The sequence below is a fragment of the Danio rerio genome, chromosome 24 (assembly GCF_049306965.1).
Source record: "Danio rerio strain Tuebingen ecotype United States chromosome 24, GRCz12tu, whole genome shotgun sequence".
Classification (NCBI taxonomy): domain Eukaryota; kingdom Metazoa; phylum Chordata; class Actinopteri; order Cypriniformes; family Danionidae; genus Danio; species Danio rerio.
Window position 1 is genome coordinate 30119349 of NC_133199.1, and position 23513 is coordinate 30142861.

Genomic DNA, 23513 nt, shown 5'->3' on the forward strand with positions numbered 1-23513 from the left:
ATTTGGTACATCTCTAATATCAGCATTTTTAGGTTCCTATTGTTGCACATTTCTGCTGTGCGATTGGCTCTTAGATATAACAGTAAGAGTAAAATGGTCCAGCGCTTATCGTTGTTATTGACGTAAATTTGATTGCGATTCGTTTATCGGCGCAAACCCACACAAAGTGAAAACTGTCAAAAAATGACGCCTTTTTACCTTCTTTCTTTTATGGCAGAAATGGCTTTCAATAACATGTAGCCCCATCTAAATATAGTTAACTTCTAAATAATTTCATATTTCACAAGTACAAATGCAACATATTACTATTTGTTCTATACTAGCTATACTTACCTTGAAGTCCCACATTCCAAAAATCCTATAATAATAAAGACGCCCCCACGCGCTCGTTTGTATAAAAGCGTAACTGTTACTGTCGCTTTAAGAAACAGATCAATCCTTGACTCTACCGAGCCAGAAGACGGATTACAGTCGCTGAGGAGCTAATTCTCTTTATTAAAATGCCCATTTAATAGGTAAGTTAATCGTTTTACACTGTCGTCTGTTTTAAATTGTGATAAAGGTGAGGTTGTGGACGTTTGGAATCAGTGCAGGTACTGTGCTTTGCGCTATCCATCCCAATGACTGCATCACTACAGAGCCTGTGTATGTTCGGGTGGTATAAAACCGGCCTTTAATGCCTGCTTGGTTGAACTTACTGTCTATATATAGAGAGGTAACCTACGGTTGTTTGAATTAGCTTGTTATTGATGTCCGACTCTGTGACAGAGTATAAAGAAGATGGAGGCGGTGTTTTAAAACCTAGCGCGCTGCCTACCTAGGCGGCATTCATGGGCCTCAGTTCACTTCAAACGTGCTTATGCTTTTATAAATGCTGTCCAGAGAAACTCACTGTTTTCATGTTTTCTTTAAGACCGGTACTAGTTTATATTAGCTTGCTGTCTATTAATAATACTAGAAAAAATAATCCTATAGAAAAATAATAGAGCAGCGCAGACGTCACGGGTGAATTATATTCAATAAAATGTCATTCATTAAAAATTCGGTCACTAACAACAAACTGCTATACCCCTGGTCAATATCCCAATTATAGGCGGTTGCCAGGTGCATAAATATGGTGTGAACAGAGATGTGTGATGGGGATTTAAGTAATAAAATAAAATAAAATAACCACAGAACAGTGTTACTTTAAAGAAAATTAAAGTTACCTAAAAAATATAAAATATTTAAAAGTGATATACATTTTTTGATTAAATGTGGATGCCCAATAATAAACTATTATTTACATTTCCCAATTAATATGATTCTTACACCAAAACAGCAGTTTGCTGTTTGTTTAAACTAGTTATCGAGGTTATTTTGCAACAACTTACGTGTTTTATGTTTAATTTACTTAAATTAATTATTTTCCTGATTATGTTTAAATACAAATGGAGTGTGTTAAGTAAATTTTAAGTAAATTTAAAGAAAAAAAAAAACTAAAATTGAAAAATACATACACACACACACGCACACACACACACACACATATATATATATATATATATATATATATATATATATATATACACACACACACACACACAATAACTTAAGACTTATGTTTACACAAAAACAAAATATGATTTACTTAAAAAAAAAAAAAATACTTTAAACAAACACAGATCCACAAAAAAGATGGATGAGCTTATGGATGTCAGTCCAGCAGGTAGTAGTAATAATATATATGTATACACTCACCGCCCACTTCATTAGGTACACCTGTCCAACTACTGGTTAAAGGAAATTTATAATCAGCCAATCACATTGCAGCAACTCATAGCATTTAGGCATGTAGACATGTTCAAGATGATCTGCTGCAGTTCAAACCGAGCATCAGAATGGAGAAGAAAGGTGATTTAAGTGACTTTGAACATGGCATGGTTGTTGGTGCAGGACGGGCTGGTCTGAGTATTTCAGAAACTACATATCTACTAGGATTTTCATGCACAACCATCTCTAGGCTTTACAGAGAATGGTCCAATAAAGAGAAAATATCCAGTGAGCAGCAGTTCTGTGGCAGCAAATGCCTTGTTGATGCCAGAGGTCAGAGGAGAATGGCCAGACTGGTTCGAGCTGATAGAAAGGCAACAGTAACTCAAATGACCACTCACAATAACTGAAGTATGCAGAAGAGCATCTCTGAATGCATCCAACCTTGAGGCTGAGGGGCTACAGCAGCAGAAGACTAGGTGCCACTCCTGTAAGCTAAGAACAGGACACTGAGGCTACAATTTGTACAGGCTTACCAAAATTAGACAATAGAAGACTGAAAAATGTCGCCTGGTCTGATGAGTCACGAAGGGTTCTGTGACGAATGGTAGGGTCAGAATTTGGCATCAACAACATGAAAGCATGGATCCATCCTGCCTTGTATTAATGGTTCAGAATGGTGGTTGTGTCGGTGGTGGTGTAATGGTGTGGAGGATATTTTCTTGGCATACTCTGGCCCCATTAGTACCAATTGAGCATCGTGTCAATGCCACAGCCTACCTGAGTATTATTGTTGTCCATGTCCATCCCTTTATGACCACAGTGTACCCATCTTCTGATGCCTACTTCTATCAGGATAACACCATGTCATAAAGTGCAAATCATCTCAGACTGGTTTCTTGAACATGACAATGAGTTCACTGTATTCAAATGGCCTCCATAGTCAACTGACCCAATCCAATAGAGCACCTTTGAGAAGCAACTGCGTGATGCTATCATGTCAATATGGATCAAGATCTCAGGAATATTTTCAGAATCTATGCCACGAAGGTTTAAGGCAGTTCTGAAGGCATAAAGGGGTCCAAACCGGTACTAATGAGGTGTTCCTAATAAAGTGGCCAGTGACTGTATATTATATATAACCTTCTAGTTCCCTCAAGGTTTTTTTTCTTCACTCCCATCAGGTGAAGTTTTTTTTTCCCTCTCCGCTGTCGCCACTGCCTCGCATTGTTCAGGATTGTTAGAGCTACGCATCGATGAATTGGCTCTTCAGTGTTTGAACTCTCAGTAATGATTAAATCACACTGAACTGAGCTAAACTGAACTGAACTGAACTTAAACACTAAAACCTGAACCACACTGTTCTAGTTACTATGACCATTTATGTGCAGCTGCTTTGACACAATCTACATTGTAAAAGCGCTATACAAATAAAGCTGAATTGAATTGAATTGAATATATAACTACTGTCTTGTACTTATCCAAACATCATACATTATATAGCTGATTTGCCAGCTCAAAACAGTCTATTTGTTTATGTAGTGTGTTGATCACTAATCACTCTCCACACATCCTTTAAAATATATGTGCAGAAGTGTTTGTAACAAGGTTATAACGCTCACATCCATCCACAATAACTCATCTCCTTTTATCCCACTCTGTTTTTCAGCTTGACGTTAACTAGCCAGAAGCAGCATTGATTTGGCTCATATGTGCCTGTCATGGCCCTGTCAAACACTGGACCACCGGAGGACCATCTCTGACATCAGACGCCATTTAGTGGACATTTTCTGAAGGCCTCAGGAACAACCTAAAGCTTGGTAAGACCACTTTACCAGGAATGACTAGCTGGATGAATAAGCAAGAATGGCTATAATTAGATTGCTAAACTACAAATGTCCTCAGTAATATACTGGATTGTTTAAATGGGTCAAAAACTATTAGGGTATTGTTTCTATATATGCTGTACCTCGTCATCATTGTGTCAGAAGGTGTACATTTGCACCCCTGCCTCATATATAGATGTCCTATAATAGAGTTTTCTTACTGTGTTGAGGATCTCCAGAAGGGACAGAGATGCCATGTGGCATGTGTGTGTGCTCCATTTAGTCATGCTCTAGTTGCCAACGGTTACTGCGTCATCGTCATAGTTACGATGTGCTACCATCGCACTCGGCGGGGGGTTTCTGATGGTTTTGGATGCTGTTTACAGAGAAAGCGTGGATAAATATGTTTGAGCACGTCAGTGGACTGTTTTAGTTCATGGTGCTCGGACAGCTCACATGGTTTCTGTCACACTTACTGGTGTGGGAGCCTGCATAATTCATCAGTGAATGGAGCAACATGGCCTGATTTACAGACCTGTTAGTGGATGTACATGGATGTACAGCAGAATCAATGACATTCTGACATCATCAATCTATCAGTCTGCTGTATATTAGTCTATAATTCTCTGTTCAACCACCCATCCATCCATACGTCTGTCTTTATGATTGTCTATCCATCTCTTTATCAGTCTCTAGTATACTTGTCTATAAGTGTTCATCCAGGGTGTCACGGTGGCGCAGTGGATAGCACAATCGCTTCACAGCAAAAAGGTTGCTGGTTCGAGCCCCGGCTGGGTCAGTTGGCATTTCTGTGTGGAGTTTGCATGTTCTCACCGTGTTGATGTGGGTTTATTTGGGTGCTCTGGTTTCCCTCATAGTCCAAATACATGCACTACAGGTGATTTGAATATGCTAAATTGGCCGTAGTGTATGTGTGTGAAAGAGTGCATATGAGTGTTTCCCAGTGTTGGGTTATGGCTGGAAGGGCATCCGCTGCGTAAAAGATATGCTGGAAAAGTTGGTGATTCATTCCACTGTGGCAACGCCTGATTAATAAAGGGACTTAGCCGAAAAAAAATGGATGAAGAGTCTATCTATCTATCTATCTATCTATCTATCTATCTATCTATCTATCTATCTATCTATCTATCTATCTATCTATCTATCTATCTATCTATCTATCTATCTATCTATCTATCTATCTGTCTGTCTGTCTGTCTGTCTGTCTGTCTGTCTGTCTGTCTGTCTGTCTGTCTGTCTGTCTGTCTGTCTGTCTGTCTGTCTGTCTGTCTGTCTGTCTGTCTGTCCGTCTGTCTATTATGAATGGTATTTTAATCTATAAGTAACCACCCACCTCTCCGTCCGTCCGTCTGTCTGTCTGTCTATCTATCTATCCATCTATCTATCCATCCATCTATCCGTCCACCCACAAACCCACCCACCCATCCATCCATCCATCCATCCATATATCCATTCATCCATACATCCATCCATCCGTCTGCCTGTCTATTATGAACGATATTTTAATCTATAAGTAACCATCCATCCATCCAACTATCCATCCAACCAACCATCCATCCATCCATCCATCCATCCATCCATCCATCCATCCATCCATCCATCCATCCATCCATCCATCCATCCATCCATCCATCCATCCATCCATCCATCCATCCATATATAGCTTTATTTCCAACCCTTGCAGGACCCAATACAGCATTTATACCATTTTCACTGGTGTAATACTGTGAACAATTAATCTAGCCAATAACTATTTTAGAACACCTAAAGATCCATATTAGACTGAGTGTCTTTATAAAAAATAATAATATTAATAATTAATAATATTAATAGTAATATAATATACTTAGACATAGCTTGACATTTGAGCTTAGGGGAAGGCTCAAAAATAAATAAATAAATATATATATATATATGTATATATATATATATATATATATATATATATATATATATATATATATGTATATATATATATATATATATATATATATATATATATATATATATATATATATATATATATATATATGTATGTATATATATATATATATATATATATATATATATATATATATATATATATATATATATATATATATATATATATATGTATGTATATATATATATATGTATGTATATATATATATATATATATATATATATATATATATATATATATATATATATATATATATATATACATAATTTTAATCATTTATAATTTTATAGCTTTTGTTTTTATTAATAATTATGATATTATAGGATGAGTGGGCTATATAGATGAAAAGTTTGTATCTTATCTCTCATTCCATTCATTTCCTGTCAGTGGCCACAAATAAAACCAGAAGGTCAATCTGATTAGTATAAATAATTAGTAGTAATATATTGACATACATCAATCTAACACTTACATTACATTGTGTGTGTGGTCCTGGTATTCCTTACATTGTGGGGACTAACAGTTTTGAACCTTGTTGGGATATTTCTTTGGGTCCCATAAGGAAAATAACTCATAAACAATATAGAATTAATTATTTTAAATATATAAAACTGCTAGTTTTCTGTTACCATTGGTGAAAGAGAATAGAATATACAGTTTGAACTGCATAAAAATTACCTAATCTATGTGAAGACATCCTAAACCCAATGAATGTGTGTGTGTGTGACCAGCAATTAAAGCACATTCTGTATTGTACAGCAATACTGCTTTTAAGGATTGCGTTTTGAGTTCTGCCGCACTCATACTGCAGCTCACAGTGACTCAGCAAGAGAAAGAAAGATGCTGCTTCTGGAAAACAAAACAAAAAAACGCTTATAATAGACGGAAATTCCATACCGCTAACAAGCTGTGACTTTTTTTATTCATTTGACTTAGACTGAGGATGGATGCTGACATGTTTGGAAGACAGGACAGGACTGCAATTAACTGGATTGAAGGCACTGTTTGCACTGATTCGTTCATCCAGTAGGGCAGGAATAATCTTTCACACTAATTCTCTGGAGGCTGGGCAGAGGTTTTGCAACAGAAGACACGGTTTCACATGAGACTGCAACTATTGTTTGGCGAGGAATCAGATTACACACTCCATTCTTGACTTCAGAAGAGAGCTTCTGATGGGAAGGACGAAGAATCAGACAAATATATCTTACAGATTAGAGGAGACGCTCCACAGTTTACTGTGAAAACAGGACACACCCCGAGGGAGTGCGTTTCACACACACTCTCTGAACGCATTGCTTTCCATGTAGAAATGGCGGCGCTCTCAGATTACCAACGACACTATAATGTAAAAGACGAGGTAAAGGATAAGTGTTTTCTCTACACAGAAAAATGCTGTATTTTGTCTTATTTGCCTTATCTGAATATATTGAGGAAAATAAGATTGTTTGTGTTTTAAAAAGCAAAGATGTGTTGTGTTGTGTTATGTGTGTGCAGCCGGACATGCAGTCTGATGAAGGTACAGAGTGGCTCTTGGAGCTGCTCACAGATGTGCAGCTTCAGCAATATTTCCAGCGTATCCGTGATGAGCTCAATGTCACGCGTCTCTCACACTTTGACTATGTCAAAACAGAGGACCTCGAAAAGATTGGCATGGGCCGACCAGGTAAAGGGGGTAGCATGGGTAGCAAGTGCTTAAGAAGATTTGTTTATTCAAATATTACCTTTTATATTAAAAAGTTATTTTTATTAAATATTTCAAAAACTTTTTGTCATGTTTTCATTTTTTTTTTTGACTGCACTCTATATAATAGACTGCAATATAATATAAAGTACTGGAAAAAATTATTTTCAGTTATTGAACATATTTTTCTTTTTGGTAAAATAAGTGTAATCTAGAGGCCTTTGCCTTTCATACAAGCCCAAATGATCAACTAGAAGTCAAGTTATTATTTGTTTTTCCTAAAACTTGGATAGGCAACAAGACATTTGTTTGGTAGTGTATGTATAAACAGTTGGTCTGAATTATTAGCCCCCCTTTGATTTTTTTTAAAAATGTTTTTCAAGCGATGTTTAACAGAGCAAGAAAATTTTCACAGTATGTCTGATAATATTTTTACGGAAAAAAAAATAAAAGGGAGGGGGGGGGGGCTAATATTTCTGACTTCAACTGTATATGTGTGTGCGTGTTCATTCAAAATTTGAATTAAAAAAGAAGTAAGTATTTTATTTAAGCATTTTGAGTTAAGAGTTCATAGTGCTTGTACTTCTTAACATTGTATTTATACATACCAATGTCATATTTTTTCCAAAGCTGTAATATAATTCTTCTAACTAATTGTGTTATATTATTTAGACCCTTTTTTGTTTTATTATGGCTCTACAGGTCAAAGGCGGCTGTGGGAGGCAGTCAAAAGAAGGAGGGCAATGTGCAAACGGAAGTCATGGATGAGCAAGGTATAATGCGCATCTTAAAAATAAAAAAAGTGCAAAAATGTATGATTTCCTGTTACTGCAATTCTGAGAGTTCTAAAGCTTGACGAGAACACTTATAGAGGCGTAATGGTATACAAAATAACAGTAACATATCCACATAACTATGATCTGATGCTTTCTCAGCTGCTGTTTTTTTTCCTACCTTTTATTTAGTTATTAAGAGAAACGTGCTCACATTATATTTAGATGTTCATCAAAACTGCTCTCAGCATAATGAATGGCATCTGGATGTTTATTATTATTATCAGCATATCACTGCAAAACAATTTCCAACTGAATTTGAGTTTCTTTTTGATAACCGTAGTTTAAGGATGGAGTTTTTGGGTGTATGAGGATCTGGTGTATCTGTAAAGCAGAGGCAGGTGGAATCACCCTCAGCCGTAGTCTCTGTGTTTGGGTCAGCAGGTGTTTACCGGGAAGCGCCCTGACTCCGATTCGCAGACTCCAGAGGTTTTCCGCAGCTCGTCCCCTTCATCGGCTCCTCCGGATGGCCAGCCGACGGATCTCACCTGCCTCATCAGCGAACGAGACCTCACTCTCTATGAAAAACTGGGGGACGGATCTTTCGGAGTGGTGAAGCGTGGAGAATGGCAGGCCCCCTCTGGAAGAGTGGTAAGAATGAATAGAAATAAGCAGCAATAGTAGTGTTGATCTTTCAATATTAGAGAAGTCAAAGATTTTAATCAGAGCTGCATGATGCTAGAAAAATATGTGATACTGTTGTTAAGTATAGACGAGGTAGTGGCGAAGTAGGTAGTGCTGTCGCCTCATAGCAAGAAGGTTGCTGGGTCGCTGGTTCAGACCTCGGCTCAGTTGGCAGTTCTGTGTGGAGTTTGCATGTTCTCGCTGCGTTTATGTGGGTTTCCTCCGGGTGCTCCGGTTTCCCCCACAGTCCAAAGACATGCGGTACAGGTGAATTGGGTAGGTTAAATTGTCCGTAGTGTATGAGTGTGTGTGTGTGTGAATGAGTGTGTGTGGATGTTTCCCAGAGATGGGTTGCGGCTGGAAGGGCATCCGCTGCGTAAAAAAAAAGTTAATTCATTCTGCTGTGCCGACCCCGGATTAATATAGGGACTAAACCGACAAGAAAATGAATGAATGAATGAATGAATATTCTACTTTCTACTATTCTACTACCCCCTCCACCTACCAAAAATAGTAAAACATTTTAAAGAAAATAATTTTTTGCTGTCTTAAATGACTATATTATTCATCGCATTAGATCAATAAATGACTCTATTAAATCATTCATCATTGACTCATGGAACTTAACATCTATAATCCATTTCCAAAATAAGATAAAGCGTAGTGTTTCTTCCTGTGCTGTAGCTAAGCGTGGCTGTGAAGTGCCTGAAGACGGACCTGTTGGACCAGGGTGAAGGTCTAGATGACTTCATACGAGAAGTTAATGCCATGCACTCCTTGAACCACCACAATCTCATTCGTCTGTATGGGTGCGTCCTCACACACCCCATGAAGATGGTGAGGACCAAGAAGCACTAGAAGGCCATTCTGTGTCTTCAATAACACATATATGTTCTTAAATAACTTACTTTTATTGATTAGTAGTATTTTAATTGGTAATATTAACTAAATCTAATGTGTTTAATGTTTTTATATTGTCTGCTTTCAATTAAAGGCAAAGTTTGAATTGTTTTGTTTGTCTTTGTTATCACAAGATGTTTTTTTCCGTCTATATAGTTTCTGTTACTTTTATTTTAGGTTATTTTGGTGTAATGAACTGCGTTTGATCTGTTCAAATGTTTGTAAAATTAGAGTAAGAAATTTTATTTTCTCAGCTTTTGCGATATGTTTTATAATACTTTTCTCTGCATCGACTTGATAAAATTGTTCATTTAGAAAAAAATATTTCAAATGAGTGATGTTTATTTTTAATGTGCTATAATCATTAAATAATACTTTAAGCTACGTTTTAAACACTGATATATTTCTTGAACAGCTAGCCTTTTCTGAAGGGTCATGTGACACTGAAGAATAAAGTAATGTCTACTAAACCTTTAGCTTATTTTTAATATGTATTAATATTTTAAATTGTAAAAATATTTCACAGTACTACTGTATTATGTCCAATATTAGTAATACAATATTACTGTTTTTACTATATTTTAGATAAATGTAGTCTTGGTGAGCATATCAGAATTTCTAGCATACTATTGTAGATGATTTCTGTTTCTTTCAAATCATTTAGTCTTTTTTGCATTTCAGGTGACAGAACTTGCTCCATTGGGTTCTCTGTTGGACCGCCTGAGGAAACGTCAGGGTCATATACTGATATCAGTGCTGTGCCACTACACTGTTCAGATCGCCTGTGGGATGGCATACCTGGAGTCTCGACGCTTCATTCACAGAGACCTGGCTGCACGCAACATCCTTTTAGCCTCCAATGACCTCATCAAGATCGGTGACTTCGGCCTGATGAGGGCCTTGCCTAAAAATGATGATCATTACGTTATGCAGGAGCATCACAAAGTCCCTTTTGCATGGTGAGAAGTAATATTTACCACTGTCTAATTTGTATTAATTACCCTGAACTATGTTAATACTGTATTCTGTGGTCTTTGCAGGTGTGCTCCAGAGAGCCTGAAGACCCGTACCTTCTCCCATGCCAGTGATACCTGGATGTTTGGAGTAACATTGTGGGAAATGTTCACTCACGGGCAGGAACCATGGGTTGGACTCAATGGTAGTCAGGTACACGCACATACAGTACCTGACCTTAAACATATTTTTCTGTAATTAAAATTGGTGTGACATTTGTCTATGTTCTCTTCTGTATAGATCCTCCATAAGATCGATAGAGAGGGAGAAAGGCTTATCAAACCAGAGGACTGTCCTCAGGACATTTATAACGTCATGCTGCAGTGCTGGTCACCCAAACCTGAGGACAGGCCGACATTTGTGTCCCTTAGGGACTTCCTTGTGGAGGTATGGTAGTGCTAATAGTAACATCAGAGAGCAGTTATACTGATTAAAATGTCTTTGTATTAATAAATGTATTGCACATACATCAGACAGTCAAAATATGTATTGAATTTTAATTAATGTCTTGTTTGCTAACAGACAATGCCAACAGATATGAGGGCACTGCAGGACTTTGATGAGCCAGACAAACTTAAAATCCACGCCAATGACATCATCACCATCATTGAGGGCAGGTAAGGACTTTTTTTGGACATCAGGGGCCTCATGTATCAACGCTGCGTACGCACAAAAACTTTGCGTACGCCAGGTTTCACGCTCAGAATCGCTCACGTTTGGATTTACTAACAATGAACTGAACGTGGGAATGTGCGCAGCTCCACGGCAGCTTTATGCCTGGCGTACGCACATTTTTTTGTGCGTGTCTGTTTTATTTCCATTAGCGACTCCTAGAGGCAGTTGTGTTAAATTCCTCTCTACAAAGTGTCTGAGCCTTGCAATGGCAGCTGTATGAGACGGGTTCATCTAGCAGGTATATAAGGTTTCCATACCATACATTTGACCAGCTAAACATTAAAGCACAATTTGCAGCGGTCGCCTGTTTTCCCAGTGTAATCTGAGCTATCTACTGCACACACATTGCTATAAAGACACTATCTAAAGATGAATTTGCATATGTGAATCAGAAACATTTCCATTCAATAAATGTGCAAATAAAATATGATGCACAAACTTATTGATGATTCCTACTTGTCTTTCTCATGATAAATAGTTGGCAAAATCTAATATGTAGCGGGGGAAAAAAGAAGAAAGAGTTCATCAGACGCTGGATTCGAACCGAGTTCATGCTTGAACGTGTCAAAACATGTTGACATGCGTCTTACGAGCTGCGCCACTGATACTGTTAAGAGCACTTCAACATTTTACACCTACAAACCACACTATTTCTTTTTTAATCCACTCAGTGCGATGTTCAGACCCAACTGTGTTAACCCCATCAGCTAAACTCTCCCACTCTATTTTTTTCTTTTGTTGTTAATTCCGGAGAACAAACTTGCAAATAACATCGTTTTTCTCCGGTCTACCTCCGAAAGCAGCACCTCAAATTCACATTCTGTTCAAAGTTTCTCTTTTTGCTTGCTTTTGCCATTGCTTTTTCATTGGGTTTTGCCAAAGTAGAGTCATTAGCATATTCATACGGGGGAGGAGACAGGGAGGGGTTTTGTGCTCGTGCATGTTGGGCTCAGTTTCACGTTCATTCGGATGTACAAAAGAATATGCGTGAGATTCGGCGTACGCAGTGTTTCATACATCTGATTTTTTTTCTGTGCGTACGCAATGTTTTAGTATGATTTCCACGCAAGTCTTAGTACATGAGGCCCCAGGTGTGCCCATGTAAATAGTAGCCTCATTTTGCTGTTATTTTCTGACAAGAGTGTCACCGATGTCTGTTATGCTGCTGTAGCTTATTTGTTTCAAGGTTACATGTTCTGTATGTTCTAAGATGCTTTTCTACAGGCCTTACTTGTAACAAGTGGTTATTTGAGTTAATGTTGCCTTTCTATCAGCTCGACCAGGTTATGACATCACTAAGACATTTTGCTCACATAACAGATGGCCACTGAAAATTTTGTCTTCTTTGGACCAATTTTGTAAACATTAGAGATGGCAGTACATGAAAATCCAACTTAGCCTCATTGTAAAAACATAGCCCTATATTCATTTCTGGAGATTGCGAATTATGTAGCCACACGTTCGTATGGCTGCATTTTGTCTTTAAAACGAACAATATGGCGTGGTATGACGATGTTCCTTTTCCCGCTTACCTACTGAAAGATTACCTCTGGATGAATGGCTTTCCCACTGTTACCAGTTTTTGCAGTTAGCTCGCCATATACATCGGCGGACTTCAGATGCAGTTAGTCATTCAGTCAGTCGACAGTGGCCTCTTGTGGATTTACGCGAGAACAGCAGGCACGAATGGCACTCGTGAGAGAATTTCGGGATCTCAAAAATCATACACAGTGGCTTCTGGTGGACTCGTGAAAACAAAATCTGCAAAAAAACATAGCTCCCAGGATCTAATTGGTGCTCTCCTGAAATCTATATAGTAGTACATTTTCAGAATGAGCCTGAAGTACTTCAGCATTTTTTTAAATACTCAGGCCAGCCTGTCTGGCATCAACAACAATGATGTTCAGAGTCACTAAAATCACCTTTCTTCACCTCTCCAAGGCTTGCTTTAATCTTCAGCAGATTTTCTTGCTCACGTCTATATGCTGAAATGCATTGAGTTGCTGCCATGTGATTGGCTGATTATACATTTATGTTAATGAGTGCTGAGTGCCTTTATATGTTAGCGAGGGGGTCAAAGCAATCTTTAAGTTTATGCAACAGATATAAAAACAGAACAGCACAATCTATCAATCTTTACTACATGTTCTATAAACGTTTGCACTATTATTAAAGCTTATTTTCTGTGCTGCAGAGCAGAGAACTACTGGTGGAGGGGTCAGAACAGACAGACCATGAAGGTGGGACAGTTCCCCAGGAATGTAGTGACCTCTGTGGCCGGTCTATCTGCTCAGGACATCAGCCGACCTCTCAAGCACAGTTTCATCCACACAGGCCATGGAGACACTGACCCACACCGTAGCTGGGGTGCCCCTGATAAGATTGATGAGTAAGATGCAATAATCATACACATCTTTTGCTAGAAGGCCCCATGGATTTTTTCTTAACATGTGTTTACCACTAGAGAGAAGCAATGTATTGTTCTAAACCAATAGTTCTCCACTGTTTTTTACTCTCTTGTCCTACACAACACTGTTGTCCTACACAACTCTGTATTCTAAGGCTGTCTATTGCAAAATAGGATATTTCTTGTATTCTAGAAATTATATTTATTTGATTATGCACCTCTTATACTTTGTGTGCAGTCTGTACCTTGGTAATCCCATGGATCCTCCAGATGTTCTTGGGTTGGATTCAAATACAGCCAAGCCCACTAAGCTACCAAACCGGGCTAAAAGTAAGCAAATACTTGAAGTTTTTGAGCTGGACTTCTTCAGACGCTCTTATTCCGATTTGTTCTGTTCTTCAAATTCATTCACTCCGTTACTGTCTTTTATTTCTGATCTTTACCTGCTTTAACTTTTGCATCAGAACAACCTCCTCCTAGACCTCCTAAACCAGCTGTTCTTCTTAAGAGTAAGATCAGTTTCTATTCTTTTGTGAATCACTGCATAACAAGAACAATTTTTCTAAAATGTTGCCTAATGGCTTATTCACAGAACCATTTTATGACTCTGTCCTGGATGATGATGATGATGATGATCTGATAGTGACAGGTGTGAAGAAGCTCTCACTTAAGACTCCTACATACCTGGGTTTACGCCTTCGCCCATGGGAAAGCACTAGTCCGAGTGACCGCCTTTGTGAAGTCTCCCTTATTGACTTTGGGGATGATAGTTTCAGCTCAACATCGCCCTCTCCCATTACCGAGATTCCCAATCCTAGCACAGCGAAACCACCTTTGTCCTATGCCGCTTCCATCTTGGATATGGCACCACCCCAGAGCCCAAATCAAGCCTTACCCAACCCCATGCACCCTACTCCTGTGGTAGACTGGGACATGCGGCCCCTGCCTCCTCTCCCGGCATATGATGAGGTGGCCATTGAGTGTGCAGAGCAGGAAGACATAGAAGTGAGCTCCATAAATGCATCTGCAGCCCAGGAAGACGCTGTATATGAACAGACCCCATCAGAAGAAGACATTAATAATGATGGTAAACGGAACGTGGAGGATAACCTCTTTCTTCCATCAAAGCGTCCTGAGGAATCCCACTCGTTTTCACAATCAGCAGATATCTTCAAGGAACTTCAAAGAGAGGTGATGGTAAAGCTTCGGGTCCCTCCAAGTGGGCGTTCTCTACCTTCTTCACCCCTCCCGACTCCTTCAGTTCTCACCCCACACCGTCAGATAATCCTTCCATCCTCTTATGAGGACAAGCCTCAGATCCCTCCAAGAATCCCTATTCCACCTATGCGGCCTTCAAAGAGGACAGGAATATATGGCAGCAGACTGTCTGTTTCTCTTGGAGAAAATGAAGATGGGAGCCGTTGTCCACCCCAAATACCCCCGCGGGATCATGCTCTATCTCAGCCCAATTCTCGGGCACCAAGTCCTATGGTGCCTCAAAGCGGCTCTCCTCAACAAAGATCCAGCCTGTGCTGTGTTGGATCATTGGGCTCCTGCTTGTCTCCATCATCATATTCTTCTGCACCATCCAGCTCGTCCACCACATCTTCCACATCCACCACTACTAGTTCTCAATATGGATCTACTGAAGTGAGCCAAAATCCAGCCAAGAGTCCTTGCATCCTGCCAATTGTTCACGGTGGTGTAAAGGCCAGCAGCACTCATTACTACTTGCTACCTGAGAAACCGGCATACTTGGACAAGTATGAGAAGTTCTTTAATTCGGAGGGAAACGATGAGAAAAGGACTACAAATATGGCTACTGTGAGACCCATGGTTCAGCAGCAAGGCAACAAATCCAATGCTTCCCCTAGCCACACCAGTAACAGTGGGACCTCCAGCAGTCTGGCTTGGCCAAGCAGCTCCCAAGCAGGTTCTTACAGCCGTGTCACGCTGCAACAAGTGAGCAATCTGTTACCAGACATATGGGATGGGTAATATCATATTGTTTGCAGTATACAATTAAAACCACAACAACAATGTATTACTTATTATAATAATAATGATCAAAACTATAACTGGTCTGTGCAATGACCAAGTTAAGGTTGATTTATACTTCTGCATCAAGCGCACACAGCCATGCTCCACACAGTAGTATGCTCCGGCGCGGCCTTCGTGTGGTGGCATAGCCCTTGCTGTGGCCAACGCGCACCTCTCAATAAATTTTACTACATGTTGCAACGATGCGTAGCGCAAGCTAAGTGATTGGTCAGCTTGGTAGCACTTGACGATTGTGGGCGGGACAGAGAGCCGCGCATATGGAGCAAGTTTTTAAAAGTGTCGAGTTGCGTGAAAGAGCTCCAGGTGGAAAGTTATGTTTTGTGTTTACCTTATGATTGAAGTTGTTGCACGTCTGCCAGTTCCTGCCTCAAAATCAACGAGTATGAGCCACTTGTTCATTATGGTAGCGCCCAGAAAAAACAAAATACCTGCAAAAAAACGCAACACAGAAGAACATAAAAACTGACTGCCAGCTTGCATTTTGGATTGTTATTGCAGAGCAACACAAACAGCAGGCAGAAGTATAAATGCAGGGCAACACGCAAGGCATGCGCCATGGCTCACGGTGATCTCTAGACGCAGAAGTATAAACCAGGGTTTACTATTATTATAGTAGTACATGTGTGATAGTTTTGCGTGTTTGAGCCTGTTGATATAAAATATATTTACTGGCATATTTTATACTAAATTTACTTCATAACACTGGTCAAATGTTTGAAATAACAAATTTTTGTGACCAGACATGGTTTAATATCACAGAATGAAGAAGAAATCATACTATTTCATAGTTTTTAAATACGGTGATGAAGACTAGCATTGGCATTATACATTGTAATGCTTATTAAACACCAAGGATGGCTTGAAGAACAAGTCTGATCCATTTATTTCTGTCATCTTTATTCGCTTTGCAGTCCTGCAATGATTGCTGACAGGACTGACATATATTCCTCACCAACATATTTGATTATGTGTGTGGGTGCCCTCTAGAGTCCAGTATGAATGAAATAACATTTCAATGTATTCTTTAGCTCTTGAATTCTGCCCACAGCCATGAAAAGTTTATTTCTAACCTGGTTCAGCATATCTGCTTGTTTATTTTATATGACCTTGAAAAGCGTAACCTTCTGCTTCAGTGAAAATGTAACAATTATATAAAATATAAATATAAAAATGAAAATTAATATTTTGCTCTAAGGCATAGGTCTCAAACTAGATTCCTGGATAGGCGCAGTTCTGCTCCGACCCTAATCAAACACAGCTGATCCATCTCAAGGTGTCCAAAGCTACTAGAGACTATTAAGCAGGTGTGAGTTGGACGTAGTTGGAGCTAAACTATGCAGAGCTGCGGCCCTTTAGGAATTGAATTTGAGACCACTGCTCTAAATATACAAGATTTATTGTGTCTCTCAGTTGATAAACATGAATTATTATCAACAAATCATAAGAAATATCAGAAAACATTGTGATATTACTTAAAGTCCATATCACCTATCCCTATCAGATATTCTAACTATTTGCCACTTAATGATGTCATAGTATTCTGAAATGGCTAATTGGTTGTTTCAGGTACAGGAAGCAGTACATGGGGTTACTGTAGAGGAGTGTCAAACAGCCTTGCAGGCACACAACTGGAATGCTCAGGAGGCCGTGAAGTATCTAAAGGTATCGGTGCATGATTGCAGACACAAAAAAGAGAGGCACTTGTGGATGATGAAACATATTTGAAATATTCACACCCACACAACTGTTTTTTTTTATATAGGTAGAACAGTTATTCCGACTGGGTTTGAAGACTCGGCCTGAATGCATGGAAACTCTGCAGAGATGTGGCTGGAATCTGGAACAGGCCAGCACCCAAATGCTGGATTCCTATGGTCCATCCAGGCATAGGTACAAAATGATTATAGAAAATAGGATAGGTGTCCCCAAAATCAAAATTCTCTCACCATTTTTTCAACCCTTATCAGAGGAGCCTCGATTAGAGTATTGTGCAGGGCTGTTTTTTTTTTTTTTCATATCCACATCTACTTGTTCCCATTACATTTCTGTCCAGGACCACTCGCTGCCAATCGACTGTCTCTCAGAGCTTATGAAAAATGTACACAAATACTTGGACTAAATATTTCTTCATGTTAACATCCAGAATAACAATAAGGTGAAGGCTAATAGAAAACCAAACCGTCACATGTGACAAAAATATTGTTCCGGACCCTCAGTTTAAACGTACTGCATGGTACACACAGCAAACTATTGACAAACAAACTGTTAACAAACTGTTTAATTAAATAAGCCAAAGCACAATACAAAGTTGCTATAATTTATTAAATAAATACGCACATTGAACTTTGGTTAGATAATATTGAAACAAATTTAAGTGAGGTTTTAAAAATTAATTTCGAGAGGAGCAAGTCATATGATTCATCACAACTGGTCTCATCTGCAATCATTGATAAACCCATCTGATTCATCCAAACCTAAAATAAAAAGCCCGTTTCACCTTACTTCCTTATCTTCGTTTTTGAAGAATCCCCCCATCCACCCCATCTCCCCCTTTTCCTCTTTTACCAGGGAAAGCTTACATATAATTAACCTGGTGGGAGGCCTAGCCTCAATTATCTTCAAGCTTAGGGTTCTCTCCAGGGACAGCATGCCAAACCTATTATTATCAAGCAATATCTAAGTGTGAACTCTTGAAATATGCTAAATAATAAATAAATAAATTTATAAATAAATAAATATAATTTCTCAAAAATCTCAGAGATTTCTCATACAATAGGCTAACTTAATTCACAAGTCATTGCAAACTTTAAAATATATTATAGCCTACTAAAATAAATAAATAAAGTTACAAAATAAAGTAGCCAGTTTTACAGACAAATTAATGTGATCACTGGAACTTGACTTGCTCACTTCATATTACTCTGGACTAAAAGTAAATTGCTGACTTATGCATCTTTCTTCCAAGATCAGCCCACACACACTGATGTCACACAGGAATGCTCAAAATAAAACGCTCAAGTTTTGAACTCAATTTCTTTTGCACTCCAAATCCCACTGTTCCCCTATTGGTCTCGGGGTCCCATTTTTTTTTTTTTATATTTAATTTGGATCAAATCGGTTCAGATTTGGAAATCCCATGTTTTGCTATCACGGATTAACTAATCTATCTTACTTTTTATAACAGTTTTTTTTTGGGTTGGATCACTGTGATCTAAATGGCAAATTTAGGATTACTAAATCCTATTTTAACAGTTTAGCCTACTGGAGTAGCAAAGAACAACAGGTAGGCAAAACACCAGTGGCCACAAACAGCCATTGTTTGTTTAATGGTAAAAAGTAGAAACACTGCAATCAACAAACATTTAACATTTTTTGTTTGTTTGTTCTAATGAAATACTGCTTTGATATTAATTTTGTTGTTGTTTACCATATCTCAGTAGATGTGACATACTTCATATAGGCTTCAAATATAAAGGAATTTAAAGATCATCAGTAACCATTAGATTTGTCATTATTCACTTGAAAAATGTAAACTTTTTTATTTTACTTGGTTAAATAAAATCACAACTAAATCCACCCTTTTGATAGGATCAGGATAATGCTGTTTTTTTTTTTTTTTTTGGATCAAATAGATCTCAACCTGAGTTTAAAGTTTTGAATAACGCAAAGGGCAAGTTTGATCCAAATAAGTATAAGATTGGATTATGTGGTCTGATTTTAATTTAAAAAATCCCTCTGTTACTTTTGAAAAACCCATTTCCAAGATTTGATCCAATCTGTGATCCAAAATCCCATTGGATTACCTTTAAAAAAAACTGGGCCCTGCCGAATTTTCCGACTGCCAACTCTCATTTGCAGCAAAGTAAAAGCAACTCCTTCAGCATAATTTGCGTTGGGTCCTCGGGAGCCCAAACCCCTTGCAGCCCTCCACTAGGTATTTTAGGTCATATGTGCACAGATTTTTGCTCCTTGGGTAGAAATCTTGCCCAGGATTCAAAGCCTGTGCACTCTTTCCTCCAGCGACACCCTGACCCAAATGTTATTCTAAACCTTTGTTCATAATCTCGCTGATATTTCTCTGATTTGTGTCAGGTTCTAATGGCAGGAAGATGAAGAACCAAGCTGATCTCCATTCCACTGGAGGCAACGCACCGACTGTGGACCAGATATATAGTAGATATTTAGCAGGTCATGTGAATATTCATTGCTTTACTGCTTGAAATCAATGCAACACAAATGCAAACCTCACTTACTTGAAGTACAATAGTGTGAGCAGTGTGAACCATGAACATCACTGATTCAAATGTGACTTCACAGCATTCAGCCTGGGAAATGTTTGTAGATTATTTATTTAGTATATTTAATGCAGGGGCATAATGATGATCTGAACAGTGGTGACTAATCTGTGAGTCTTATCAGCACAGCTAATGAATATTTATTGAGTGCAGTGTAATGGTTATTATTTTGTATTTTACTTAAGACAATGCAGGGTATAATGTATAGAAACGTGCGCTTTGGAATGAATATACAGTATAGAACATTATGGTGCAGTCACATTAAGTGAATATTGGAATCAATGTACAGGGTGCGGACGTTTCTCCACACAGGTTGTTCACATACTAAATAGAAAGTTGTTTGGTGTGAAAATGGCTTCTGTGTGAGCTTTACATTACATTGCTACACTACTGACCACACACAATGGACTTTTTGTATGTAAAATTTCACCAAATTGACTGCACCTTTTTACTTTTCCAAACGTTTGCTAACACATTGACAATGCTGCATGCAGATCACAGGCCTTGTTGTTGCTACGTTTACTAGCTTTTTAATAGGTTTATTCTTTTTAGGCCAAATTAAAAATTAGTCTGAGCCTCAGCTGGGTTGAGGGTTGGGGTAGGGGTAGACGTTAATAAAACACAATAAATGAGAAATTTAATGAATAATAAAAAATAATTCCAAATAAATATAGTAATCCATACCTGATTAACCATGTGGATGGATGATAACAGTCTTCTGAGCCCCAGAAAGCCCCTACTAGCCCATATCTATCAACTGATAACCACTAATAACTCCCATTCAATCGAGTGATGACATTTAAATCAGCTGACAATTCAACTATAGTTCTTCTGTTACTGTTTTTATATTTTCATTCATTTTCTTGTCGACTTAGTCCCTTTATTAATCTGGGGTCACCACAGCGGAATGAACCACTAACTTATCCAGCAAGTTTTTACACAGCGGATGCCCTTCCAGCCGCAAACCATCTCTGGGAAACATCCACACACACACTCATACACTACGTACAATTTAGCCTACCCAATTCACCTGTACCGCATGTCTTTGGACTGTGGGGAAACCGGAGCACCCGGACGAAACCCACGCGAAGGCAGGGAGAACATGCAAACTCCACACAGAAACGCCAACTGAGCCGAGGTTCGAACCAGCGACCTTCTTGCTGTGAGGCGACAGCACTACCTACTGCGCCACTACCTCGCCCGTTTCTGTTACTGTAATATCATCTATTTTAACTCCACACTTTAAACTTCCACGGATAATATGAAAAACTTTGTTGGTTACCTTCACATGTCAGTCAGATCCTCAGATGGTCTCCTCTTGGGCCATTTTCTTGAGTTTTCTTATGTTAGACATCAAGCTGCATGGGAATATATTCAAGTAAAAGAATTTTCATGTGCTATGATGACTGCAAACAACAGATAGTATACTGTATAATTGCAAGTACAATATTAATGCATTTATTTTCTTGCTAGTTTTTGTTGTTTTGAGCACTAAAGACGTGGTTACCTACTTATTTACATATTTAGCTGTTATGAGAATGGGACAAATTATTTTTAAAGTAAGTAGAATGTGAACTCCGTTATGCATTTTGCGATTTTGCTCAGGTTCATCAAACCCAGAAACTGCATTTAGTCTCTGTGTGAGGATTAAGGAAAGTTTGTGTTAATGAAATATATGGAACACAATCAATGACAAAAGTATTGAAATAATAAGCTTGTAGAATAGCACTAACTGAAAAAAAACAATACATTGTATTAACAACTGCTTGCATTTTAGTGACTTGAATTGCTAGGGTTTGTAATTTTAGCTCCTGAAATTTAACACAGCTGTTTATTTAAGCTGTGAATATTCAATTCAAAACCCTTAATGTGTTTATGCCTTTTTATGATGATGTTTATATTCACCGTTTCATTTGGGGAAATTAGAGATAATTAAGTGATATCTCAGAACTTTAATAATTAATCTATATAATATGCTGCGCTCCCACCTTCAGTCACAATCACTTCTGGAATTTTCCGAGCAAGTTCGGTGCTCAAGTCTGCATCCATCCGTCCTCGATATTAAGAACACATCCAGGAAGTTTCACACGTTCTCCGGTCTTGCAGTCTTGAGTATTAGAACTGATCTGGCAGTTAATGATGACGTTACATGAGAACACAAGGAGGCAAGATCGCTGAAGAACGCATATTGAGAAACAGCCATAATGTTGAATTTTAACAGCTGAATTTCAGCCACTAAATTTATGGAAGCAAATTTTTTAACTGAAATAAAGTGAACTGAAAATTGCCTTTTGAATATTATACTTCATGTGTTTTAAACAGAACTGAATATTTTGGAAGTGAAATCTGGAGGTTGGATATAGGGATGGGATGATAATCGTTTTCAAGGTGTACCGTGGGTTGGAAAAGTCAAGGTTTTAAAACCGCCAAAATTTTCTGTAATACCAATCCTAAGGTATGTGTAACATTTTTTATTTACATTTTTTTGTTGTTGTTTTTTAGAACAACAGTAACTCCACCAGTGTGGTTTGAATTGAAATATTCACAGCTTAAAAAAACAGCTGTATTAAATTTCAGGTGCTAAAATTAAAAACCCTGGCTTTTCAAGTCACTAAAATGCAAGCAGTTGTTAATTTAATGTATTATTTTTTCAGTTACTGCTATTCAACAAGTTTTTATTTCAGTAATTTTGGCATTAATTTTGCTCCATATAAATGATCTTTTTTGTTATATGTACATTTTTCTCTTCTGTCTGAACACGTCAACTGTAAATCACATTTTTCACATAGCACACAGATGTCTGTCTGAGCTAATTGAGGCTTCTGCACTGTGCTTGTGCGCTCTGTAATTTTCATCTGCCTTTTGTCCAGATGCTCAGTATTCTAGTTTATGTTGTTCCTGCACTGTTTTGTGTTCATGTATATGCAATTGTTATTGCAAAGCGTTTTTTGGAATATAGCCTCCGTCAATGTTCGCCTCATGTATGTCACAGCTTACTTTTTCTGAAGTTCATGGCGGAATGCTGGGCTATGTGTAAAAGCTTTATAAATGTGTATTGTATAAATATGTATCTGTATTTTTGTAATGAAATAAATATTTAAATCCGTTGTGATCATGGATTTACTGAATGTAGAGGCGGAGCTGCACCAAAGGGGCCACTAAGTCTGCATGTGGAGCTGCCCAAGGGGGCCCACTGAGCCCAATATCAGTTTCTTTAACCTGTATTACTTCAATCCACCGTTAGATGTCAGTGTTATGCTAAATAATAAAGGACTTTCAAATCTGCTTGATTCATATTTGATATTCACAAGACTCTTAAATCATGAATTTATTCTCCATGATACTAATGAAATCATATTGTCCATTGAAACCCATTTCTGCCACAAGAAAAAAATTAAAATAAAATAATTATAAAACTTGAAATTTGAGGGGGAAATTAATAAAGATTTGATTAAAAATATATAATTTATTTTTAACTC

At 38.1% G+C, this 23513-nt stretch overlaps 1 protein-coding gene across 4 annotated transcripts; it reads left to right on the forward strand.

The window, feature by feature from the left end:
• Positions 1–429: 429 nt before the first annotated feature.
• Positions 430–23141, forward strand: tnk2a (tyrosine kinase, non-receptor, 2a). 4 transcript variants are annotated; one of them, XM_009297483.5, is made up of 18 exons: positions 430–515; positions 3422–3572; positions 6478–6901; positions 7039–7207; positions 7928–7998; positions 8422–8649; positions 9367–9519; positions 10264–10541; positions 10623–10749; positions 10837–10983; positions 11119–11213; positions 13466–13660; positions 13917–14008; positions 14143–14187; positions 14271–15640; positions 17306–17401; positions 17502–17629; positions 19832–23141. In XM_009297483.5, the coding sequence occupies exons 3-18, from the start codon at positions 6854–6856 to the stop codon at positions 19836–19838; spliced, it is 3249 nt and encodes a 1082-aa protein (XP_009295758.2). In that variant the 5' UTR covers positions 430–515; positions 3422–3572; positions 6478–6853; the 3' UTR covers positions 19839–23141. The 4 variants fall into 4 exon arrangements, with proteins under 4 accessions (XP_009295758.2, XP_009295759.2, XP_009295760.2 ...); XM_009297484.5 differs by having other exon boundaries at positions 8443–8649; XM_009297485.5 differs by lacking the exon at positions 6478–6901.
• The last annotated feature ends 372 nt before the right edge of the window (positions 23142–23513 follow it).

Bases quoted from the DNA above. Each gene is read 5' to 3' on its own strand.
- tnk2a (XM_009297483.5), top strand. From the start codon at position 6,854: ATGGCGGCGCTCTCAGATTACCAACGACACTATAATGTAAAAGACGAG. The intron at 7,999-8,421 runs GTATAATGCGCA...CCTCAGCCGTAG, and splicing joins GGAAGTCATGGATGAGCAAG to TCTCTGTGTTTGGGTCAGCA. The intron at 13,661-13,916 runs GTAAGATGCAAT...CTTTGTGTGCAG, and splicing joins GCCCCTGATAAGATTGATGA to TCTGTACCTTGGTAATCCCA.